The 26,039-nt window shown below is 39.4% G+C and overlaps 5 protein-coding genes across 7 annotated transcripts; 3 read left to right on the top strand and 2 right to left on the bottom strand.

Moving 5' to 3' along the window:
* LOC109719323 (phytochrome A type 3) lies at window positions 893–6,860 on the top strand. Of its 2 annotated transcripts, XM_020245912.1 has the most exons (4): window positions 897–3,848; window positions 4,080–4,896; window positions 5,521–5,811; window positions 6,101–6,860. In XM_020245912.1, exons 1-4 carry the CDS (start codon window positions 1,814–1,816, stop codon window positions 6,339–6,341), a joined length of 3,384 nt encoding a protein of 1,127 aa, XP_020101501.1. In that variant the 5' UTR covers window positions 897–1,813; the 3' UTR covers window positions 6,342–6,860. The 2 variants fall into 2 exon arrangements, with proteins under 2 accessions (XP_020101502.1, XP_020101501.1); XM_020245913.1 differs by lacking the exon at window positions 5,521–5,811 and having other exon boundaries at window positions 893–3,848.
* On the top strand, window positions 7,127–12,668 carry LOC109719324 (DEAD-box ATP-dependent RNA helicase 50). Its single transcript, XM_020245914.1, has 8 exons — window positions 7,127–7,542; window positions 8,272–8,783; window positions 9,442–9,636; window positions 10,153–10,340; window positions 10,702–10,915; window positions 11,176–11,307; window positions 11,800–11,972; window positions 12,210–12,668. The coding sequence occupies exons 1-8, from the start codon at window positions 7,218–7,220 to the stop codon at window positions 12,454–12,456; spliced, it is 1,986 nt and encodes a 661-aa protein (XP_020101503.1). The 5' UTR covers window positions 7,127–7,217; the 3' UTR covers window positions 12,457–12,668.
* Window positions 12,703–14,695, bottom strand: LOC109719326. Of its 2 annotated transcripts, XM_020245917.1 has the most exons (7): window positions 14,644–14,695; window positions 14,464–14,541; window positions 14,249–14,329; window positions 13,984–14,136; window positions 13,285–13,358; window positions 13,048–13,189; window positions 12,703–12,942 (listed from the first exon to the last, which is right to left on the bottom strand). In XM_020245917.1, the coding sequence occupies exons 3-6, from the start codon at window positions 14,279–14,281 to the stop codon at window positions 13,051–13,053; spliced, it is 399 nt and encodes a 132-aa protein (XP_020101506.1). In that variant the 5' UTR covers window positions 14,282–14,329; window positions 14,464–14,541; window positions 14,644–14,695; the 3' UTR covers window positions 12,703–12,942; window positions 13,048–13,050. The 2 variants fall into 2 exon arrangements, with proteins under 2 accessions (XP_020101506.1, XP_020101505.1); XM_020245916.1 differs by having other exon boundaries at window positions 13,984–14,329.
* On the top strand, window positions 15,993–18,311 carry LOC109719325 (50S ribosomal protein L18, chloroplastic). The gene is made up of 3 exons (XM_020245915.1): window positions 15,993–16,255; window positions 16,940–17,101; window positions 17,936–18,311. Exons 1-3 carry the CDS (start codon window positions 16,037–16,039, stop codon window positions 18,083–18,085), a joined length of 531 nt encoding a protein of 176 aa, XP_020101504.1. The 5' UTR covers window positions 15,993–16,036; the 3' UTR covers window positions 18,086–18,311.
* LOC109719327 (glucose-1-phosphate adenylyltransferase large subunit 1-like) lies at window positions 18,320–22,608 on the bottom strand. The gene is made up of 15 exons (XM_020245918.1): window positions 22,132–22,608; window positions 21,929–22,057; window positions 21,540–21,695; window positions 21,355–21,447; window positions 21,174–21,257; window positions 21,036–21,091; window positions 20,840–20,933; window positions 20,630–20,742; window positions 20,306–20,378; window positions 20,042–20,122; window positions 19,857–19,943; window positions 19,666–19,770; window positions 19,371–19,477; window positions 19,215–19,275; window positions 18,320–18,988 (listed from the first exon to the last, which is right to left on the bottom strand). Exons 1-15 carry the CDS (start codon window positions 22,372–22,374, stop codon window positions 18,887–18,889), a joined length of 1,584 nt encoding a protein of 527 aa, XP_020101507.1. The 5' UTR covers window positions 22,375–22,608; the 3' UTR covers window positions 18,320–18,886.

Consider the following 26,039-nt stretch of genomic DNA (forward strand, 5'->3'; position numbering starts at 1 on the left):
TGCAACCCCGTTACACGGTAGCCGCAACGGGAGATGAGTAGATGACCAAACGAGATGTATTGCTTTCCCAAAGACGTGGGCCCCACACAGCCTTATACGCACACGTGGCACGCATTCTTTTACTTTTTTTTTTTCTTCTTTTTCCTAGTTAAAAAAAAAAATAGTTATTAGTGTAAGTAGAAAAAAAAAATATAATGCAACATATCTTAATTAGCATCTATTTTGCAAAAAATTATATTTTATCCTATATTTTTTTAATTTATTTAATTTGAACTCGATAATAATTTTTAATTTTAAAATTTGAATGTATTATTTTATGTACTATGAATATTTTTATAAGCTTTTTATGTTCGTGCCGGACTCATGTTTGATATGGATATTTACTAGACTTGCGTTCAATATACAATTTAAAAAATATATACATATTGTTATTTTACTTTTTATACACATCATATAAAATGTTAAATATTTTATTTTTTTAATGAGTATATATAATTTTTCTTAGATAATAAATTTTTAGATAATAAAATGAATTACGTACGGTTAAAAATTTATTTTTTAAAAATATATGAATAACAATATTTTATCAAAATTAATATTTTATATATAATAAATATATATTATTATATTATATTAGTCGGTGTTCGTGTCATGTTCGTATCTTAATTTTTTTAAAGTTGTTAAGTGATTTTATTTAAATCATATTGTATTTTATGTCAGTGTCGGTGACACTTAGATATTATTTATCTTACGGCAACTATAAATTAGTTAAAATAAGAAATTTATATAATTTTTTTTGTGCTATGTATTCCTAATTTTTTTCGTGTAGTAAACACTAAAAAATAAAAACACTCCTCCTCTGGCTTTTTCCCCTTGTTGTTTATAATGCTGTGTCTCTAATTCCAACAGTGTGTAAAAAAAGGGATTAAAACAAATCGCGGAAAAAGCCTCGGAAACTCGGGAAAAATTCGGCGAGCCCTCGTCCCTATCTCCATTAATTTGCGCCCCGCCCCATACTCTGATCTGCTCCAACTTGTTTGTCCCTGCTTTAAAAATCGTTTCTTTAAGGCCCCCATACCCCCCCCCACTTCGCGGTGGGAGATGGAAATGGTGGGCTCTTCGGGTCGCGGAGGAGGCGTCGTCGTCGTCGTCGTCGTCGTCGGGGCGAAGGGGGGCGCGCGCTCGTGCGGTGGTGGCTTCTTCGAGGTCTCTCCCGGTCCCCACAATCCCATTCGGGGAGGAGCTTAGTGTGGAGAGAGAGAGAGAGAGAGAGAGGGATTTAAAGGGGGATTTTGGGACCCTGGTTTTGGAGAATTTGAAGTTGCCGAGGTGGTATGGGGTATGGGGTATGGGGTATGGGCGTGGAGCTTTCTAGGGTTTTAAAAGGGTTTTCTTTTTTTTTTTTTAATGGGATTTGGGGATGTGGGTCGAGATGGGTTTTTGGTTTCATAGCCTCTCCGAGTAGTCCAAGGTATCATTCACGCGATACAGTGGCAAAAGTTGCGAGTTTTGGGTTCCCAGAGCTTCTTCTTCTTCCTCTTCTCCCTTCACGTCGCAAATAATTAAGCACTTCAAAGCACTAGAGTTTTTTTTTTTTATTTGCTCCATCTTAGTGATCATAATCATCATCATAAGTGAGTGTGTTGTGTTGTGTTGAGTTGTGTTGTGTTGTGTTGTGTTGTGTTGTGTTGTGTTGTGTGAGAAAGAAAGAAAGTTTCTCGGTTGTTTGTTTTCGAGCTCGAGCTCTTGTTTGCTGCAAATTTGATCAGCTAATCGCGCGCAATAAAAAAGAGAAGAGAAGAAAAGAAAAGAGATGTCTTCTTCGCGGCCCGCGCAGTCGGCCACCAGCTCCAGCCGGGGCCGGCAGAGCGCGCGCATAATCGCGCAGACGACCGCGGACGCGAAGCTGGCGGCGGAGTTCGAGGAGTTGGGCGACACCTTCGACTACTCCAGGTCCGTCCACGCCCACCAGTCGGCGTCGCAGCGGCGGTCGGAGACGGTGACCGCGTACCTGCAGACGATCCAGAAGGGGAAGCTGATCCAGCACTTCGGCTGCCTGCTGGCCCTGGACGAGAAGACCTTCCGGGTCATCGCCTTCTCGGAGAACGCCCCCGACATGCTCACCATGGTCAGCCACGCCGTCCCCAGCGTCGGCGACCACCCCACGCTCGCCATCGGCACCGACGTCCGCACCCTCTTCACCGCCCTCAGCACCGGCGCCCTCCAGAAGGCCCTGGGCTTCGCCGAGGTCTCCCTGCTCAACCCCATCCTCGTCCACTGCAGGACCTCCGGCAAGCCCTTCTACGTGCCCATGACCGCCGCCGGCGCCCTCCAGTCCTACAAGCTCGCCGCCAAGGCCATCGCCAAGCTCCAGTCGCTCCCCGGCGGCAGCATGGAGAGGCTCTGCAGGACCGTCGTCGACGAGGTCTTCGAGCTCACCGGCTACGACCGGGTCATGGCCTACAAGTTCCACGACGACGACCACGGCGAGGTCTACGCCGAGGTCACCAAGCCCGGCCTCGACCCTTACCTCGGCCTGCATTATCCCGCCACCGACATCCCGCAGGCCGCGCGGTTCCTCTTCATGAAGAACAAGGTGAGGATGATCTGCGACTGCCGCGCCAAGCCCGTCAGGGTCTACCAGGACGAGTCCCTGCCGTTCGACATCACCTTCTGCGGATCCACCCTCCGGGCGCCGCACAGCTGCCACCTGCAGTACATGGAGAACATGAACTCCATCGCCTCCCTGGTGATGGCCGTCGTGATCAACGAGAGCACGGCCGAGGCCGAGGCCGAGGCCGAGGCCGAGGCCGAGGCCGAGGCCGAGGCCGAGCCGGGCCAGCAGCCCAACCAGCAGCAGCAGCAGCAGAAGAGGAAGAAGCTGTGGGGGCTCGTGGTGTGCCACAACGAGAGCCCGCGCTTCGTCCCCTTCCCTCTGAGGTACGCCTGCGAGTTCCTGATGCAAGTGTTCGCCATCCACGTCAATAAGGAGATGGAGCTGGAGAGCCAGATTCGCGAGAAGAGCATCCTGCGGACCCAAACGCTGCTCTGCGACATGCTGCTCAGAGAGGCGGCCCCGTTGAGCATTGTATCTCAGAGCCCGAACATCATGGATCTTGTCAAGTGCGATGGCGCCGCCCTTCTGTACCGGAATAAAGTGTGGCGGCTCGGCCTGACGCCGACCGAATCCGAGATCCGCGACATCGCCTCCTGGCTCTCCGAATGCCACATGGATTCGACCGGACTGAGTACGGATAGCCTGCACGACGCAGGATATCCGGGCGCTTTAGCTCTCGGTGATGTGGTCTGTGGGATGGCCGCCGCAAGAATCACCTCGAAGGACATTCTTTTCTGGTTCAGGTCGCATACGGCGGCCGAAATTAGGTGGGGAGGAGCTAAACATGATCCTAATGATAAGGACGACGGGCGGAGAATGCACCCCAGGTCGTCTTTCAAAGCATTTCTCGAGGTAGTAAAGATGAGGAGCTTGCCTTGGAATGACTACGAAATGGACGCGATCCATTCGCTGCAGCTTATTCTAAGAGGGACTCTAAATGATCTTGGGAAGGCCGGCAAAATGGCTGTTTTGGATGACCAGATCGGCGAGCTTAAGCTCGAGCCCATGGCGGAGCTGCACGCGGTGACGAGCGAAATGGTGCGGCTTATTGAGACAGCGACTGTGCCGATTCTGGCGGTGGACGGCAACGGGCTTATAAACGGGTGGAATCAGAAGATCGCGGAGTTGACCGGTCTCTCGGTTGATGAGGCTATAGGGAAGCATCTGCTTACTCTCGCGGAAGAAACTTCTGTCCCCACTGTTAAGATGATGCTTTATTTAGCATTGCAAGGTAAGTCTTATAAAAATTTCTCTTATGTGGTTTTTTTTTTTTTTTTTTTTTTTTCAAAAAAAAATCTTTTTTATGTTATCTTGCTATTGTAACGGCCTCGTAGCGCTTGGTTTTACCTTTAGTTCGTATGTTGATTTCGTTGTCCACAATGTAAGTTCCACCGCTCTTGCTTACGAGGTAAGAGCAATCAACTCATTTCTAATATATTGTTATCCATTTTGTGTAATTTAGGGAAAGAAGAGCAAAATGTGCAATTCCAAATGAAAACTCACGGTGCTAAGAGGGACGAAGGCCCCGTCGTCTTGATCGTGAATGCCTGTGCTAGCCGCGACATCAACGAACACATCGTCGGTGTCTGTTTCGTGGCCCAAGACATGACCGGCCACAAGTTAGTCCTGGACCGGTTCACTCGAATCGAAGGGGATTACAAAGCCATAATACAAAATCCCAACGCGCTAATCCCTCCTATATTCGGTGCTGATGAGTTTGGCTGGTGTTCGGAGTGGAATGCCGCCATGACCAAGTTATCTGGATGGCGGAGGGACGAAGTGATCGATAAGATGCTCTTAGGCGAGGTCTTTGGCATTAATGCGGCCTGTTGCCGTACGAAGAACCAAGATTCATTCGTTAATCTTAGCATTATTATCAATAATGCGATGACAGGCCAAGAAACTGAGAAGGCCCCTTTCGGCTTTTTTACCCGAAACGGGAAGTTTGTCGAGTGCTTACTGTCAGTGAGTAAGAAGGTCGATGCAGAAGGAATGGTCACCGGAGTCTTCTGCTTTATTCATATTGCGAGTCACGAGCTCCAGCAAGTGCTCCAAGTACAGCAACTATCAGAGCAAACGGCAATGAAGAGGCTGAAGGCTTTGGCGTATATAAGACATGAGATAAGGAATCCTCTTTCGGGTATTTTGTTTACTAGAAAGATGATGGAGGGCACGGATTTGACAGAAGAGCAGAAGCAGCTTCTTGACACGGGAACGAAGTGCCATCGTCAGATAAACAAGATACTCGACGACTTGGATCTAGATAACATTATGGACAGGTATTTCTTCTAACTAAATAAATGATAGGAACATGCAGAAATGCCTTATGATTCTACATGCTTTTTTTATTGCTCTTACAGTCTTACGGTTCATCTTTCTATCTCTCTACTCACGTTTGTTTCTTTTGTGAAATGAGCTCTCTCTCTCTCTCATATGTTTTCTAATCAAAATTGGAAAAAATGCACCAGGGAGTCCTAAACTTTCTCCGAGGTTTGAGTTTGGTGCCAAACCTTTTGTGTTGAAATCTTGTCGCTGACCTCGGCATTCTGTTGTGATCTTATTCTTTTCATTGAGTTTGCCAGTTAAATTGGATAAAAAATGACCGTATAATCGCCACATGATAAGTACAAAAGTCGTCACCTGGCAGTTGGATGATGATTATGTAGATGTTCCTGTCTAATTTGGAGGAATATGACCAAATCCATTAGATTGCGATAAGATAAGATGTGATCATGTGAAGGTCAAGAATCTAATTGTAATTATTCAAAGGTTGGGGCCAATCGAACTACGCTACATCACTGTTATCCTTTAACTTTGTATGAGGCCCCTTGCTATCTTTTTCTCTGTAAGATCTGCGTTTTTTACCCCCTCATTTTTTTTTCCCTGGTGTTTGTTCTGTTTAGCTGTTTGGATTTGGAAATGGCCGAGTTTTCACTGCAAGACGTGGTGGCAACTGCCGTCAGTCAAGTTCTGGTTGCTAGCCAGGCGAAGGGGATTAGAATAACTTACGATTTGTCTGATAGATTAATGACCGAAAAAGTTTACGGGGACAGTCTTAGGCTTCAGCAGATCATTGCCGACTTCTTATTAGTTTCTGTGAAGTATTCGCCGAGCGGAGGCCATGTGGAAATCGCTCCCAAACTGATTAAGGACCGTCTGGGAGAAACCGTCCATCTCGTACATCTAGAGCTCAGGTACTCCTACGAGCGCTTTAATATTTCACTGGTATTTGAGCACTTCAATTAGGGTTTTCGTTCTGATCCATGGAATTCCGATGATGCAATCTTTGCTTCAGTAAGTTTAATCAGCTTTACATACTGTAGCTTCAACTCGTAAATTCTGATAACCATAATGGGATGAAGGACTCGGATTATAGAAGTTATTTTTTTATTCTGAATTTTCCCGAAGATTGCAATGTTGCAAAAAACATGACCTTGTATCTCTGATTCCTCATGATGAAACAATCCAAATCTCTTTGCGCAGGATCACGCACACGGGTAGCGGAATTCCCGAGGAATTACTGTCGCACATGTTTGGAAACACCGAGGACCCATCTGAGGAGGGCCTCAGCCTCCTCGTCTGTAGGAAGCTGCTGAGGCTCATGAACGGCGACATTCGGTATTTACGGGAGGCGAGCAAATCGGCTTTCATGGTCACTGTTGAGCTTGCTTCGGCCACGAACCGTGCCCGGGAGCACGCGGGCTCTCCTTTGAAGAGGCATTGAGATCTTTCTCTGTATATTATACCGAGCTTGATGTACGACCGAGAAGGATGCAAGACGAAGAAAACTCCTCAGGTTTTCTGCATATGTACTCGCACAAACACGCAGAATCGTGCAGATATTGCCGCAAAACTTACTGTTCGCACGTGGACAGCCAAATAAGCAAGGTTTTCGGGGGTGCGTGCCAAGATACGAACTTTGCAGTGATATCTATGCTATTTCGTGTATTTGGAGGGCGTATATGTGCGAAAAACCGCAGGAACTTTTGCTGACCATGGATGTTATGCTTGTAAAACTTTTCAATCTTCTGCAGTATGCTTTTCAACTTCCTGTGTCTGCTGTAGTTTTTTACATGCGCTAGGCTATGGTCTGAACTGGAGAAATGTTTTATGCGGATGATCCGATCCATGATAATCCATGGATCGAGTCGATCGGCCAATTCTCTGGATTAGTTTTGGGCCTTATCTGTAGCAGTTTCCTTTAATGTCTATATCAGCTTGTCTTTTCATCTTGTTCTTTTTATCCAGCTCTAACTATTTTTAGAGTAAGTTGAGAGGGTTCTCTTTTTCCTTTTTTAATTTTTGTCCAATAATGGTGAGTAAAGAAAACCTATGTTAGATTGCTAAATGGTAAACCTTTTAATCTATCCCTTATATTAATTGAAAAATATGAAGTTAAGAAATTCAAATTTGCTAATAAAATCAACACTAACGAAAATGAAAAAAGAAAAAAAATCTAGTAGTGATTAAATATCTCTCTCCTTTCCTTATCCACGTTCACGGCAAAAGAGTGCTGAGCTCGTTCTCTCTCTCTCTCTCTCTCTCTCTCTCTCTCTCTCTCTCTATAGTGAGGCGGAGGAGGAGAGGGTGCGCCATAGAGATGCTCGCGCGAGCTCCACAGAGCCCCTTCTCCAATGGCCTCGTCCCCATCCCCCGGCCCCATCTCCATCTCCCTCCCCCTCCGAGCTCGGCCTCGACCGCCGGGGCCCGCCGAGGGACGCGGCGGTGGGGGCCGGCGAGGGCGGAGCGCGGCGGCGGAGGAGGATACGAGAGGGTGCCCATGGAGACCCCCGGCGCGTACCGGCTCGTCGACAAGGCCACCGGCGACGGGGTCATCGTCTGGGGCGGCGCCGACGACGGCGAGGACGCGCCGATCCCCTCCGACGAGGTGCTCTCGTGGAGCACTCGCCGGAGGGAGGAGAAAGGTTAGAGAGATACGAGTTCCAAACCCTAAACCCTAAAAACCTTAATCCTTAAACCCTAAATCCTAAACAATTTGCTTCTATAACTACAAATTACTGTGGATTTGCTAGTGCAGGAGCGTTATAAGGTGTTTATGATGTGTGAATTGCTATGGAGTATGCAAGAAATTAGTGATTTTGGTGCGAGAAGCGATCGAGTAACAGATAGATACATAAATGCTTCATGTGATGCTAAATGAGTGTAGTGTAGAACTCGCAGTAAAATTTAGCTAAAACTCAAAATTTAGCTAAAACTCGGGTCTACAGTGAAATTTAATCGTGAGAAGTTGTGGCATTTGCTTATGGGTTCATTTGTGTGTCCTTGAAAGAAAAAGAAAAAAAAAAAGGAAAAGAAAAGAGAGGAAATGCTAGGTCAGTGGTGGAAATTGAAATCCTTGTGTTTGCTACTGTGTGAAAAATTGTAGTAAAATTTCTCATGATATTGAGGCTTAGGGGCCTTTGTACCCTAAACCCTAATCTTAAACATGCCACCCAAATTCTATGACAGTTAATGTTCACTCCATGTTTATATATATATATATATATCAATGAGAGTATGAGTGTTTCAAAATCTTTTAAAGTTGTAAATATGAGTTTATATGTATTAAATTTCAGTCCTTTATCTAGATACTTTGTAGATATGAACTTTCTACTTTAATGGTTTGTAAGATTGCTATGTTTTTCATACCATAGGCTTTGAGATGGTCCCTGGTGCTGCTGATTTCACTAGCAAGCCCGTGTCATCTGTTGGAACCTTCGGTAGATTGAAGGCTCAGAAAGTAAAATCTCTAATCAGAAAGTCTTCTCGGATAAGCAGAGAAAGAGGCAATTTATCAGCTGATGATGCCGATCATGTGAAATCTTTTCAGCTTACCAGAAAAGAAAAATCTAAATTTGGCGTTATTGAACGTGAAGAGTTAAATAGTAGTGTTGTTGACGAAGAGGTTCAGGATACAAGCTCTTTGCCTATCGGTTCAATACAAAATAATGGATCTGCGGGTGTGCTGGACTCGAAATTCATGTCCAGAGGGTGGGGAGATGCTGCTTCTGGAAACAATGCTACTCTTGGCCGGTCGAGTCACCGCAGAAAATCCTCTAGTGATAGTGATTTTTTTAGCAAAAAGTCCTTCAAAGATCTCGGCTGCAGTGACGACATGATCAAATCTCTAAGGAATCTAATGTTCCTGCGGCCGTCACATATTCAGGTACTAAAGTGTTTCCGTTGAGAGAAATTCTATAATTTCTTGATGAATTTTTCAGATTCATAAACTTCGGTGAAAAAATTGACCGGTTGTTTTATCATTCAGTTTCATTTCATATGATTGAGCTACTTTAGAAATGACAATAAAAAAACTATTGTTGCTGAATTTCAGAAAATACAAGGATAAAACTTGTTATAACCTAAAAAAATGTTAGCCAATCCAAAATATCCAGAAACATGCAAATTGTTAAATGAGGTATTAGAATTTGAATTGTTGTTCTTGGATTCTTAATAAACCTGATATTACTGTAAAACATTGGCTATATGCAAAATGGTGTACTAGAGTTCGAGTTCAAATTATTGTTGGTAGGATTGTTAATCAGGTATTTAGGTTTGAATTGTTGTTCTTGGATTCTTAATAAACCTGATATTACTGTAAAACATTGGCTATATGCAAAATGGTGTACTAGAGTTCGAGTTCAAATTATTGTTGGTAGGATTGTTAATCAGGTATTTAGAATTTGTTTGCTGTCTTATTTTCTATTATCCTGTATAAATTAGGGATGAAAAACTTAATGGATACTAGTTTCTATGTACTGGGTCTATGGTAAGTTGATTATGTATATTCCAGCGGATCACTCTTCATTTTCTGATAACTGCAGGCCCTGGCATTTAGGCCTGTTTTAGAAGGAAAGAGTTGCATAATCGCTGATCAAAGTGGATCTGGTAAGACATTGGCATATCTTGCCCCTGTTATACAATGCATAAGACAAGAAGAAGTACTAGGGCTTGGTAAATCCTCATCGAGGAGTCCTAGAGTAATTATACTGGCGCCTACTGCCGAACTAGCTTCTCAGGTTGGTGCTTGGTTTTGGCATTCGTAAGATATGTTCCTTTAAGATTTATCCTAGCATCTTTGTACATACCAGTTTAGTTAATTCCACTTGTTTAGTATTTTATTTTTCAATAAAGAGTTAGGATATGTTAGCACCAAGGGAAATTTTTTTTTTTTTTTCTTTTTAATATCTCACCTAAAGACAAAAAAAACTTCATAGCTGCTTGATATGTTATCTTGGAAATACATGTGCACTATATTGCATTGAAATTTGTCTTTGATTAACATTGGCAAGAACAATGTATTTATATCTCCACCATGTTTAGAAACTTTGATGATGTTTGCATTGCTTTTATTCTTTGCTACTGAAACTAACCAAAATCTAATCTAATACTGCCTCAGCATAACCAAGGTCAAAATTTTAAAACTTGGGTTAGCTAAAGATTAGTAACATCCTATACTAGAATTTTTTGAAATTTAGCTAAGAAATATCTTGAAATGTTTTTCTTGACTTATCTAGTGATTTCTAAGTTTGCAGGTGCTTAGCAATTGCCGTTCCATATCAAAGTTCGGGGTTCCCTTTAGGTCGATGGTTGCAACAGGCGGTTTTCGACAAAAAACTCAGTTGGAAACTCTTGAACAAGATTTAGATGTACTCGTCGCAACACCAGGTCGCTTTCTATATCTACTTCACGAAGGATTTCTTCAGTTAACTAACCTCAAGTGGTATGGCTTGTCTATAACTTCCTGTGTATCTGAAATTTTTTATTTTCTTCAAATTGTTCTTTTAAGTTGAATTAGAAAGAGAAATCTATCTCGCGTATGTTTTTGCAATATAAGCTGTGGATCATCTGAATCTTTCCGGTGTTTAAGGTTGTTATGAATGTTCTCATATTGTTTTATTGGTTTATGTCACTTTTTATGAAGAAAAGACTGTTAACTCTTTTCATGCTTGTTTCGGAATGAGGGTCTTATCTGTTTTGCGCATCATTGCCTTCCCTTCTCTTCAATTTAATCATGAGATATTAGTTATATTTTTGCTTAACTTGTGTATTTAGTAATACTTATCACTCATGCATTTTTCCAGTGTTGTGTTAGATGAAGTCGACATCTTATTCGGTGATGAGGGATTTGAGCAAGTTCTTCAACGGTTAGTTAGTTCGGCGCCAGTTTCAGCACAATATCTATTTGTCACTGCAACTCTTCCATTAGATATCTACAACAAGGTGGTTGAGGTATTCCCTGACTGTGAAGTGATCATGGGACCTGGCATGCATCGTACAAGCTCGCGGCTTGAAGAAGTTGGTCTTCTCTTAACTGCTTCATTTTCTTTATTAGTAGTGTTAAGATTCGAGGAAGAATTTTTGTCTTAGCCTTCTTAAAGATGTGCAGATTACAACAAATCTTCCATGACCTTTTCTGAATAACCTACTTTTATCCAACATATTCTGTTCTAATATATTGACTGATCCATCACTTTACAAAGATAAAATATTTTTTTCGCCAGAGGTTATTCTGTTTTAGAGCATTTATATGACTATTTGAAGTGACTCAATTGCAGGTTCTTGTGGACTGCAGTGGAGAGGATGGGGAAGAGAAAAGTCCAGATACTGCGTTTTCAAATAAGAGATCTGCTCTGTTGCAGCTTGTGGAAGAATCTCCAGTTCCTAAAACTATTATTTTCTGCAACAAGGTGAATCCTCTATCTCTAGTTCTGAATATTAAAATTCCACATGTATGCACATATTCATGTATGTGGCTGGTACAGGTGTGCGTCTATATTTAGTAATTGTATAGCATTTATGTCATACATTATTAGTATGGACACATGATGGTGGGTAGAGAGATTGCAACTTGAAGAGATTAGACCAGATAAATTCAAACCACCTGGAACAATCTACAGGATTTGAATTGGTTATTTAAAAACTGTGAGAATTAGTCCTAAAGAAAATTGTTTGCCAACAACAATTAAACAAGTTATCTCTGCACCCTAGTTTATTAGTTTCTTTTTTGCAACAGATAATATAAGCAGCAGGCTTTTTTTTGTATTGAATATGTTTTTATATCCATTGTGTTATTCTGTTTCAGTAGTCATATGCTTTTTCCAACTTTTCTTAAAATAGTGTCCTATTTTATGTCCCTGCTTTATTGTTTGCGTAATGACAGTTGTTTGCTTTATGTGTAGATTGAGACCTGCAGAAAGGTTGAGAATGTGTTGAACAGATTTGATAGGAAAGGGTCACACATCAAAATTTTGCCTTTCCATGCTGCATTGGCACAGGAAATGCGCCTCGCAAACATTAAGGAGTTTCTTAACTCACAATCGGCAGATTCGATGTTCCTCATATGCACAGATAGGTATTACATCAAGGAATATACTAGTTATCTTGATCTTTATTTATTTTCTGTGTGTGTGTGTTTCATGTTTTTGTGGCCGACAGTTTACATTATATAGATAGTAAATCTTTCTGTAATGTATTATTTTTTCTTACTGCACACATTTCTTCTTTCCCTCAAATTTTATAGAGCATTTGTTATTTTTGTGATATCTTGGCTGCTTCTATTAACTGGGATTGGACTACATACTTGTGACAGGGCATCACGAGGCATAGATTTTGCGAACGTGGACCATGTGGTGCTCTTCGACTTGCCTCGTGATCCGAGCGAGTACATCCGCCGTGTCGGGCGGACGGCTCGAGGTGCTGGGGGCACAGGCAAGGCCTATGTGTTTGCTGTGGGCAAGCAGGTTTCTTTGGCAAGAAAAATAATGGAAAGAAACAAGAAGGGCCACCCGCTACACGACTTGCCTTGTGCTTACGAGCTTCACAATTCGGTTCTCTAGGAGGGTAACACCAATTTGAGTGAATATATAGTTTTTTTGAGTTATATGCAAAGCAACAGCAGCACCAAACAAGTTGAGATGTTACCGTATATGAGAAATGGTACAAAAGGCCTCTGTTCAAGTTCCTTTGGAGTGTCAAGTGTGTACTTGGCAACACTTGTAGAAAGAGAACATAATTTTTGGAGTAAAATTTTGGTTCTCTTGTTCTTTAATCAAGTAGTATAGCTGGTTTTTTTCACTCTGCTATTGAGTTTTGAGAAATTATGCTTGCTATTTAGATGCCAAAAGCAATCAAATCCAAATAATTTTTGCTAATTCTGTTTGCTTGCTTGTGAAAAGCTATACTTAGAAAGCACAATACTATTAACTAAAAAAGAGATCAAGTATAACTGGTGATAGGAATAAAATGGGTTCTTCATGTTACCGTTTTGGATTTCCTCAGAAAAGCGTAGGGGTGTCAATTTTCCCGTTTGTTGTGGTTTGCACCTGCCCAAATAGAAAAGCAACCAAACAATATAGGCTTAATACTATGTAATATCGGTAACCTGTTTTGCTTTCTAATGGAGTTAATTGAGCAAGTAAATGCTACACCTTTTAAGAGCCGTTGTCGACATTTTGAAGGAGATGATACTGGGCGTTCTGCAGAAGAGCTCGAGATGCCTCATTGGATGCATCTTGCGCACGTAGCTCCTTTATCTCCTCCTGCCACTTCTCCATCTGCTCCTTGTGTATCCTGAGATGTGTAGTGTGTAAAAAAGCAAAGGAGAGGAATCGACAGCACGTGCACTCACACACAGACACACAGGGTTAAAGAGGGGGGAAGCGCACGAGATCAAACGGTCTTCAAACTCCGCAGTCAGATTCCTGAAGATCGTCCGCCCAGCTTCCAGCAGATCCGAGACCTTAAGACGGTATATTTTTATCAAGTTCAACTGTCACTGACTCGGTCCCCGATAGAATCTTAATCCTAGTGATGTCCCTCTTAACTTCTACAGCTTTGTTTAGCACTTCAATGATGAAATGCTTATTCCAAGCTTAACCATTAAAAAGAATATTCACATGTTTATAACATAAAGGTTGTTACTACATCTTAAAGGTCGGTAAATTACGGCATCAGCCACAAAATTTTCTACATTCATACCATCCTAGAAAAATTATGTGGTAGTTATCATAGCCATATCATTTTCAAGAGATGATGCAACGATTCAATGAATCATCTAAAATAATGCGGTTCAATTGAAATGAAAATTAGGCTCACTGCAACATATGAAGTTAGTTGATCTAGAAATATTTGGTTACAAGTTCAGATTCCAATGATATAGTTTACGCTTTCATAGTTTCAGCAAACAAATTTTGTAACCAATAATTTCAGAGTTAACCACTGCATCACAAGACAGCAACCAATCCTCCTCCGATTAATCAGTGTTTTTCTATCTAGCAAGTCTAAATACTAAGCTCCAGTAGCAGATTAAGCTATTGATTCGTCTAAACAACTAATCAATCCATCGTTGGGCATTCGATCAATACCTTTTCTGTGAATTGATCGATCCGCGCCATGATGCGCTGGATGTGGAGCTCCATCTCCTCCGATCCCCCCACCACCATGGCAGCCTCCTCCTCTGCAGCCGCCGCCTCCTCCTCAGCCCCGACTTCTCCCTCTCCGTCCCCCTCGCTCCCCTCCTTCGATCGCAGACGAAATATCACACAAAATAGAAGGAATAGATCAAATTCCACGGTGATCTCCATGATGATGTAGTTTGAAACCGCCGAATTTAGAGCATTTGATCCCTACCGTCGTCCTCATGCGCTTGTGCAATACCTCCATCGCCTCTCACAAAACGTAATCGAAGAAGACGATCTGTGAGCTCCGGATCTGCGAAACGTCAAAGAAACCAACGATCGATCAAAAATGGTACGAGATCGGAATCCGCTGGATCTGTTTGAACAATTTCAGCGCAGAAATCGTGCGATCTCACAAATTTAAAGATGAAATCAAAGGGAAGTTACCTCAACTGAAGCTTAGCTTCGAAAACTAGATCAAATCACCGAAAAAGACGACGCAGCTTGGGGATCGGTTCAAAACCCCTGAAAATTTTCAACGAATGCGAATCGAATCAAAGAAGAGATCGGAAAAAACCGAAAAAAATTGGGGGAATTGGATTTGGAAGAGTGAACGATTACACTTACGGGGAATAAGATGTGAACGTCTTCGAATTCTCTTCACTTCTCCCACCCCGCTCGCAAGTGAAAGAGTGAAGGGCTTTGGAGACGTCTCTATTTATAGAGAGCTCGGTACGAAGCGCGGGAGACGAATCCAGGGGCAAAAATGTAATTTGAGACGTCGAATTGGAGAGAAGTTTCCGTATACTAGTCCACCACGTCATCCATGGACCAGCCAAACCAATGGACCAGTAAATTGTGAATTTTTCTAGCTTCAAAAGAAATTTTTTATTTTGTAAGAAAAACAAAACATTGATTTTTTTTTTTTTTTTAGATGGCGGCTAAATTTTGTTTACTTTTATCAATATTCCTTATTTTTTATATCAAAATTGAATAAATTTAGATAAATAAATTAAAAATTTTATTAAATTCCTAATAACTTTAATCACTTTTAGAAATAAAATAAAAGATAATTAAAGAGCTAATAACTAATAGAGCAATTAAATTTAATAAAATTTTAAGCTTAGCTTGAATTAGTGAAATTAAAAAAATAGAAATTAAGAGGGATTACTAAATAAGGAAAAATAAATATGTATCGAGAGCCTCGGCTGTAGGCTATTCTAAACTATATTAATGCAGCGACGCTCCATTAATTTAAATTTTAGATCTCACTAAGTTATTAGCACTAAATTATTCTAATTTTATTCACTATGTTGTAATTTAAACTATTAAACAGATTGGAATTGTCTATTAATTTAAACTAAATTTTAATTTATTCGGCAAGAATCTTAATTCTAAAAATGCCAAAAGTAAAAAAAATATTACAGTTCAAAGGGCAATTTCTGAACTAAATTTTAACTTTACTCTCTTAGATCTTGTGGGTTGTTGGGCAATAAAATTATTTTTTTTAAAATTTTTTAGAAATCTTTTGTTTTTAGTTTTTTTGTATAATATGTTTCTATATTTGATAAATATTATTTTCGGGTTCGGATTTTCGGGTCTAGAATCAGGTTTCGATTTTTTGGACGGATTCAAGTTTGTTTCGGAATCGGGTTCGGATTTTTGGGTTCGGGTTTGGGTTTTGAATTTTTGGTTGGGTTCGGATTTGGATATGAATTTTGAAAATCCGTCAGATTCGGGTTCGAATTTGGATTTCGAATTTGATAGTCGGATTTGAATTCGAATTTTTAAAAGTTCGTCCCGAATCCGACCCCTTGACATCCCTATCAATAATGCATGGGCCTGTTACTAAATGACAAACCAAAAGTTGGTAAGTCTCAGCACGCCGGTCCACAGATGACGTGGTGGACAAGGTCCAGGCAACAACCTATCCAGATGAGAGGAGTAGTAGATAAGGCGAAAAAGAGGGTGAAGCAGAGAGAGAGAGAGAGAGAGAGAGTGTGTGGGGGTAAGGCCAAAAATGTCTCTCTACGCCTCAACGTTCGTCTCGCCGCCGACGACTGCTGCTTCTCCGGGCAGCAGCAGCAGCGCATTCATCGGTGCGCGGCAGCCGCTCTCCGCTTACGCCGTAACCGCGCCGCCTCCTTCGCCGGCGACGCTGCGGCGCTGCGAAGTGGCGGCGAAGGCGCTGACGAGGAGAGAGAACCGCGCGGCTCGCCACGAGCGCATCCGCAAGAAGGTGTATCCGCCCGCAATGCAATGACCCTCGCAAAATACTTTTTAGTGCCCATCTTAGCATTGTTATGGGTGCTCTTTTTGTCGCGCACACCATGTGTTCGATGAATTGCCTTTCATCCACAAAAATATACTTGCATTTCGTGATACTTATTAAGGTCTTGTTTGGACGCCAAAATAAAGTTATCTGTGATAATTTATATGGTTTGGAGAATTTGATGTGTAATTAGAAGGTAGGAATATGATTTTTTGCTCCTCGAAAGGCCTTGGCGTCTGTGATTCGGTAGGATAGCATATTTCACCCGTCAGGTGATTTATTTTATTGCGAAAAAATGATTTGAAGGCCGAATATGCTATTTCATTCGAGACATTTGACCATAATTCTAGCTTCCAATTATTATAGAATATTTGCGTAGCGGAGGATAGCACTGGAGAACTTATTCTGACATGCAAACGGGGTCTTAAAAGTATTAGATGGTTATGGTGAGGATTGAACCTGCGACCTCATATAGTGTTTGGAGGGCTTAGGCGCGGTTCTGCGACTATGTTAACTGAAAAACTGATCTAGTAGAAAATAACTTAGAAGTAGTCTTAACGTAGGGATTGTAATTCTCTGATTGTTGGTTTGCTCACTTGTTTTTTGTGCTGCACTGGTGGGTTTGTAAATTATATATTGTATATTTTTCAGGTGGAGGGTACCCCGGAGAGGCCGAGGATGAGCGTTTTCCGCTCCAACAAGCATTTGTATGTCCAAGTGATTGATGATACTAAGATGCACACTTTGGCCTCAGCTTCAACAATGCAGAAGCCTGTTTCCGAGGGACTCGATTACTCTTCCGGGCCGACGATTGTAAGTTGCAGGGTCAAACACGATTACTTGACGACCAATTGACCACTAACAGTGATTAGTACATAAAAAGAATCCAATCTTTTGCACTTTGTCTGCTTTGCACATGACGTGAAGTTTGTTGGTTGTTTTTGCTTTGTTGCAGCAATTTGTTTTTACACAACTTTACCGACTTTTAAGTTGATTACACATTATTTCTTTTTAACAAAAATTGCACCGCATCTAACGAGAGGTCATGTCTTGCAGAGGTGAGAACTCTCTTTCTACAACCCCCATCCTATGTAAAATTACTCCACTTTTGCGAGACCAGAGAAAAGCCGAAGATATGAATAGAAGCAACACACTGTTCTTTCAATTCATCCTTAAATGATAAGAAAGAGTTGAATACCTATCTTTTTATCTAAACCGTCTGTGGTGGTCACTACGGAATTTTCCGTTTCCCTTGATTCAAACAACTACTTATTGATTGCATTATCCGCATCAAATAAAACGCTGTTAGTCCAATGGATGGCCATATCCTTAATATATCTGACCTTGCTCCGCTCCCCCCTGTTCTTTTTAGGTCTCCTGTGTGATTCCTTCTGCTACCCTCTGATGAATCTTTACTAGATAAATTGGAAAGTAAATCATACTTAGCTGTTCTTTTTAACCAATTTCATGTATACTTTTGATAGTTGTAGGAGTTTTTTCGTTAAGGGAGTAACTTTGTGTGATAGTTGTAGGAGTTTCTAGTATTGCAGCTTTTTGCTTGAGCATATTTAGGTGATATGATTTGGCTCCAACTTTTGAGATCGAGGACTTCCAACACTTTTTTTAATTCGTGAACTTTGGCAACAGGAAGTGGCGAAGAAGGTTGGTGAAGCCATTGCCAAGGCTTGCTTGGAGAAAGGCGTAACAAAAGTGGCTTTCGACAGAGGCGGTTACCCATACCATGGACGTGTAGAAGCTCTAGCAAGTGCCGCACGGGAACAGGGTCTGGAGTTGTAGTACAACTTGTGTAAGTTCTGCAAAGGTTTTACCTTGTCTATTTCTTTCTTGTTCATGCTAATCATAGGAATCAGTGAATGGTGTTCACCTGAAAATCTTTGTATGCAGAACCAGTCTTCGAATTGTCTGAAAAACTGCTATTTTCAATATAGCAAGCCTTTTTCCTTCTTGATATCTAGTGTAATCTTTGGCACGTAAACAAGTCAAAGTAATCGTTCGAGCTCAATGTGTATATGTAGTAGGATCCAGAAGCTTATATAAGGAGTGGAATCTCAATAATGCCGAGCTCGTGCTTCGGTCACATCCACCCCTTGCATTAATTCTAAAAAGACATCCTTTGGAAAGTAAAGTTCGGAGTAGTTATGGAAAGTAGTTTTGAATTTTTGGTGCATGCACACTATAAATACAGAGTAAAAAAGAAAATCTCAGAATTACTTTCAAATGTAGAAGCTTGAAGTGTTAAGGCATAGATTTTATATGTTAATGTTTATCATTTGTTCTTCAATATCCTATGCAAATGTTGCAATTGTTTCAGTTGAAACAAAAGTTAATACATAAATGTATACTAACAAGGAAATTTGTTTGAGGGGAAAAAAGGGGTTAAAAATAACATCTCTGCTGCAGCCTGGAGATAATGGTTTGCTTCTCACTAGAGTCAGCCTTGAGACTTGATGGCGTTGGAGAGTCTTCAATCGATCACTCGCAGAATTGTGAAAATAATGAAAGAATTTTTTGTTTAAAAAAAGGTCTAGAAATTCTATTCCTATCAATGTACTTGCTTCAAATCACAGGGTTAAACTTTTAGATGATGGTTCCGTCAGAAATTACAGCATTCTTTGGTATCACTGTGATTCCCGAGCGAATGTAGAACCCTTCTGATGGTCTGTCTGCTTCTTCCACATTCTGCATTCATAGGCAAGACAAAATTTAACTTACTACTCCGCCAATTCTTATAACTAAAAACGGAAAGTAACATGCATATAATTTATAGTCATAAAAGCAGCAGTTACTTGAAACTGTCAAAATAGCTTGCTTCTTCTAGGTGAAAGTTTAGGAATTTAGGGCTTCAACTAGTTATTACATGGACTGTAATATGTGTTGAGAAAAGTTTCGAAGTTCAATGACTTACGTCTAAGTTAGCGATGATCACGTTCTTTCCGATACCCGCATTCTTGTCAATTATGCAGTTCCTGTAAACCATAACACATGATTGAGATTAGTAGATTACAGATGCTATAAGCTAAACCTGAAATGCTACAGTATTACTTTTCTTCGCAAAGTTTACCTAATCTTGGTGTTTTCTCCGATACCAAGCGGCACATTTCCCGCTGCAAGGCAGCAACTTCTTTCTTGCTCAGTTTGGTAATAATCCGCGCCCATCATCACGGTGTCCTAACAATTGGATTGCAGTAAGCATTCTTCACTTAAAAGGAACTATGAAACGTAGCAGAACATATGGATGGAATAGATACAGAAGGATTGAATCAGAAGAACTGCTCATATCGATATTAGGAAAAGAAAATACAGAAGACCGGAAAATCTAAGTGAAAAGAGGAAGCAATAATCTTAGAAGTACCTACCTTAAGCTGCACCCCGGGTTCTAATCTCGAGCGGAGACCGACGACAGAGTGCTCAATGCTGCATTCCGTTAGGAAGCATCCGTGTGAAACTATGGAATCCACTACCTGTACAAGTGAAAGCATCATTCTCAGCAGAGCTTCCGAACATAGAAAGTGTATTCGTCGGTAAGTTCGTTGCTAGAGAACCTTACCTTGCACTTGTCTATCTTCGTCGGTGGTAAATATCGAGGAGATGTGATGATTGGATTCAGGGGATCATAAAAGTGAAACTTGGAACACTTCAAAGAGCATTAATGAGTTAGATTAGAAGATACAAAGAAGAACCCTTTGTAATTTCGAATAGAGAGGTAAAAACATAAGATATGTTTCAGATTACCTGATCAGTGAGAGCAAGATTTGCATCGAAGAACGACTTTATCGTTCCAATGTCCTCCCAGTAGCCATCAAATAGATATGCCTGTGGCAGCAGGAAAAGCCAACACACTGGTTAGAGGCTAATAACTATCAATGTATTCAAATAACATTTTGCTTCTTTCCTGAAGAAGAATCTTTCTATCAAATGGAGTTCATTTACAATTTTTTTTTGCAGTTTTAGCTTTGGTGTAGTCTCCCCAAGGACATTTATGTATTCAGCATTTACCTGCACATTGTAGTCTTTGACAGCTTTTGGAATGACCTCTGATCCGAAATCATTGGCAGTGGGATAGTGTAACCTGGGCACAGCACAAAACAGATATTTGAGCATTAATTCCACTTCAGCAGAGATAGACCAATCCTTGAGTTATATACTTAAAATTCACTTCTTCGAAAAGCAAGTAAAACCATTGTGAACAAAACAAGCAGCAAATATAAGCTTGATTTATTATTATTATCAGAAGGTAACATCAGAAAGAAATTAATGCCCGAAGCGAGCCTCGTGTACAGAAGAAATAATACATGTAGAAAAATTTCGAGTTTCTGGTACCTCAGAAGCCTCAGCAAGGAACTAGTCCTGAACACATATATCCCCATCGAGGCGATATATTTGTACTTGTTTGCATCTTGAGGAGACAATCCTAGAACAGTTGTGTCCACTTGCTGCATTAATAAGAACCTTGCTTAGAAAGATACCCAATACTAAATTGTACAAATTCGTCGTCAGCGAATGAAAGGTTTAGTGATAAGGCATATCTACCATTGTTTTTAGGCTTTCGCCCTTGGGTTTCTCAAGAAATTGCTCAATCCGTCCCGTTTCGTCGATCTTCACTAATCCAAAGTCGCAAGCACGACTGCAGGGGAGATATAAGATTGTTTTGGTTTAAGAAGATAAAGAATTGGTTTAAATCATTCAGCTTTATGTTTAACAACATGAAGTACATCAGGCTTATTACCTGTCATCCGTGGGGACGCAAGAGACGGTAATATCAGCGCCCGTGTCGATATGCTTCTGCGCAATGTTTCATGTTGAATTAGTCGTCTCAAAAATAGATGAAATTATGAGTTTATATGTCACAAAAGCTGAATCAAACCTGCACAAAGTCCATGTAGTCCATCCTGTACAGATGATCACCAGATAAGATCACTATGTTCTCTACTTGTCTTAGTTTGGCATCCTGCAACAAATAGAAAGAAAAACAAATTAGATGGATCGGTGGATTAAGGTCACGTCGGACGATGAAATGGAGCGCGAAAATGAGTAAAATTAGAGACCTCGAAGAGCCACGCGAATCGTCTGACGGCGTCTGCCGTTCCCTGAAACCACCTATCACCGAACTCTCCCGGAGTTTGAGTTGCTGCTAGTACCTGAAGCAGAAGCAACAAAAGTACCAGCATATGTAAAATCATTGTTGGTTAAATTTGTCGGAGGAGAAAGAAAAGCTTTTGTGTGCGCATACCTCGACGATGCTGTTGGTGAAATTGTAGGTTTTAGCGATATGGCGATTGAGGGAGTGCGAATTGAACTGCGTCAGGACGTAGATCCTGTTTATCCCGCTGTTGATGCAGTTGCTCATGGGAATGTCGATGAGCCGATAGCACCCGCCGATCGGCACCTGCGAATCGACAAACCACCAAACACAACATAAAGAAGAAAATATTGATCACATTCATACTTCTATCATTTTCTTCGAGAACTTGGGGGGAATTTTAGTTGTTAGAATCATGAACACGATTATAGCAACAATTCATAACGATTGCGATTCTTGTTTGTTGCAGAAACTGTTATTGTTGCGGCAGTGTTTATTACTGGAAAAGAATGAATTTCTAGCTAGTAGTGGTTGCTTACCGCGGGTTTCGCTCTCTTCTGCGTAAGGGGGAAAAGGCGAGTGCCCGCGCCGCCTCCCAATATGATCGACGCCACCGACCTGGGATCGGCTGTGGGTTTCACCATCGTCGGCGCCTCGACGGGCTGAATCTGATCGATCAACACCAAAAACACAAATAAGTAAGCAAATAAATAATAAACAGCGAATAATGCGATTACAGTACCATGACATCTTTGGCGACGTCGATGAGAACGGAGTTGCATATAGTAGTGGCAGTGGCAGTAGCAGCAGCAGCAGTACTTGTTGGAGCAGTTCTCAATTTCGGCATTGGAGTGCTACTTCGCAGGGCGATTCTTTTGCCCATAAAAGACGAGGACGAATACAAGATCGATGAAACACGGCGACCGCGGCGGTGGGAGAGGGAGGAGGAGGAGGAAGAGGAGGGCATCGAAAGCGCCGCCGCCATTGCGAAGCTTGTGTTGCGATCAATCTAGAGAAAGAGAGAGAGAGAGACACACACACGCAGTAGAGAGGAGTGTTTGAATAAGGGATACAAAATTAATGCATGTGTAAATAAATCTATATATATATATATATATATTCAGATTCAGAATCAGAATAGTAGTGGAAAAGGAATAAGGGAGACGAGAGGGAGAATAAAACGCGCGAATCCTCCGCAACTTCGGTTGTTGAATACTTAACTAACTAGCTTTTTTTTTTTTTTTTTTTCAGTTGCTTGACATCCTTTAAGAACTCGGCACGTGTCACTTTTTGGGAAATAGGTGAAAGTGTATTGAAACCCCTCAAATATTGACGCTTCTGAATGTACGCCCTGAACTATATATATATATATATATATTATTCTTCTGTGTTTGGGATCGACGCTCCCTGAAATTTAGGTTTTTTTTTATTTTTTTTTGGAATTAAGTGGTTTATATTAATAAAATATTTTGATAATTTCGTCCAATTTAATAGTTTTGATCTGTGTGTGGCAACTAAAATTAGATTAATTAACTAATAGTAGCTAAGTGATTAATAAATTTGATAAAAAATTTAACTTAAGGAATTAGAATAATTCAGATAAATAAATTAGAAACTAAAGAGGTTTAAATCAAAAAATTGAAGTTGAGGGATCTGTTGTAGAAAATCCTATTCTCGAGGGGCTCTTCTTGCATGTCTTACTTGTTAGGAAATATATATATATATATATATGTCACATCCTAACGCATATATTCTAACAATCTATATCTATATTTATATCTATATTCTAACCATCTATATCTATTTTTATATCTATATATCTAAACCTATATATAAAAACGTATAGAAATTAACGGAATAAAAAAAAATAAAAAAAATATTTTCTATGTACGATTATGATCAATTTATTAAAAAATATTTCAAATAAGAATAAACGATTATGATCAATATTTAAAAAAATAGTATTCCTATCTATCTACATATCCAATTATGATTAATTTATTAAAAAAATATTTCAAGTAAAACGAACCGTTATAATTAATTTGTTAAAAAATAATATTCTTATACATCTATTTTATATTAAAATTAAAAATTGAGTTTAAATCATAAATTAAATTAAATTTTTGATATCGAATTTGAATTAACAATTAAAATATTTAATTAGGGTGAATCAAAATTAAATTTTAAATTTTAAGTAAATGTGAATTAAATTTTGATGTTTTTAGTTTAAACAACATATTAAATTTTAAATTTATTAGAATTAAAAAAATATAATAAAAATATTCAATGTATATATTAAAAAAATAATATAGGATATTGCAAATATTTGCCAACAAAATATAACATATGAATTTATAAAATATATAATTTTTATTGTAAATTTTTTAATAAAGTAAAATTTTAATACTTTTAGTTTAAAACACATACTTAAATTTTGGATTCATCAAAATTTGAGAAAAATACAAAAATATTCAATGTATAATTAAATTTTAGTTTTGAATTTAAGATGAAATGAAAGTTTAAAATGAAATAAGATTAAAAAGTAAATATACAATTGAAATTAAATTTAAATTTGATTGTTGATTGCAATCAATAAAACGTTAATATAACAACCATATATTAGTAGACAACATTGAAATAATTTAAAAATATTCATCTAAAATGAAAAGATATTGAATATTTCTAAGATTATTCCTTAAAGAAAAAAAAATCAAAAATTTATTCGTTATGTTATTTATTTTTCGTAAGAAAAAAAATCAAAATATTTTTTCGCCAAGAAATAAATTTGTCGACAAAATAAAAAAGTATTTAAAATTATGAAATTTGGATAAAAATATTTTGAGTGTGACTCAAACATCGTTTATATGTATATATATATATATATATAATATATTATATTATATATATATATATATATTATATATTATATATATATTATATATAGAGCTAGGCTACAATACTATCTATAGTACGAGCTCCGGTACTATAGTGTTTTCGATCTTAGGGGTTCAAATCAACGATCCACACCGTTAAAACTGATCTAGGGTATTTAAAGTTTCTAGAAATAAAATTTTATATTTTTCGACATAGTTATTTTATGATCAAACTATTTCAAAATTGTCAATTTTTCAATGGCTATTATGACGAGTTTGGAGTTTAACGGTTGTAGTAAAGAATCTAAATTTCTTCAAATTTTGATAGAAAATACTTTAAACTATATAGATTAAGGTTAACATTCTTGATCTTGAATTTAAAAGTCCTATGCTCAAATTTTAAAGATTATTCAATTTCCACCGTCCATTTTGATATAATTTATTTACTAAGTAAACGATATCGAAAAAAAACTAAAATTTTATTCCTAAGAAATTCATATACCCTAGATCATATTTAACGGTGTGGATCGTTAATTTGAACGCCCTAAGATCGAAAACAAACACTATAGTACCGAAGCTCGGTACTATAGATAGTATCGTAGTCTAATTCTATATATATATATATATATATATATATATGTATACCGTCACCGCCCCATAAGGATAACCTCCGAGTTTTGTAGTGAAAACTCGATGAAATAAATTATTTTGCGGCAAAACAGGTGATACCGCGCGGGAGGTGAGCTTACCGGTGGTGATCAGACTCTCAAAGCCACTGTTTCGAACGGCCCATCAAAATAGAATCCGGCCCAATATCGGACCAAATCTGGATTCGAGATGGGCTGAGTCCATGGACTACTGGACTCAACACATGGACTCTTACCCGGCCCAATAACGAAATTGTGCAACATAAATAAATATTTTGCACCCAATAATATACTCTGGCCACTTAAACTAAGTTGGCAAAAGGTTTTATTTTTCTAGGTTTAGTACAAATGGTACTTGAATAGAAAAGTGGTGTTGAAAATTATATATAAATATATATATTCTCATTTCTATTAGTACACGATTTGAAAATTAATTACTTGTAAGTATATATATAACGAATTTTATGAGTCATCCTCAAAAATACGTTTATTCAAAATTAGTAAATTTTAAATATTTTCTTATTTTGAACTTTTAACCCAAAGCAAAAAGTTGAAACTCTCCATGGCAAACAAACCAATCCAAAAACAGACCTATCAATTACGCACTTGGGCCGCGTAAAAGCCCATGTGTTGCTGAGTCCAATGGATTTGGCCCGTATCGCATCCAGGTTTGGTCCCACATTTGGGCCGGGCCACGTTTTGATGGGCCGTTCGAAACAGTGGCTAAGAGAGTCTGATCACGACCGGTAACCTCACCGCCCATGCAGTATCACCTGTTTTGCCGCAAAATAATTTTTTCCCTGGAGTTTTCATCGTAAAACTCGGTGGTTACCCTTGTGGGTCGGTGACCGTACACGCACACACATACATACATACATATATATATATACATACATATATAGAGTTGAGCTAGAATGCTATCGATAGCAAACCGGCATTTTTGCCACCCATTTGTTTTCGATGATGGAGCCTTCAAATCGACGATCGGTACCGTTGAACATGATCTATACTATTTGAAGTATTTAGAAATCAAATTTCAAATCTTTTCGACATTATTTGCCTAATGATCAAAGGGTTTCAAATTTTGTAATTTTAATGGTCAATATGAGATGTTTTCTCGTTTAACGGCG

The sequence above is a fragment of the Ananas comosus genome, linkage group 13, assembly GCF_001540865.1.
Source record: "Ananas comosus cultivar F153 linkage group 13, ASM154086v1, whole genome shotgun sequence".
NCBI lineage: Eukaryota > Viridiplantae > Streptophyta > Magnoliopsida > Poales > Bromeliaceae > Ananas > Ananas comosus.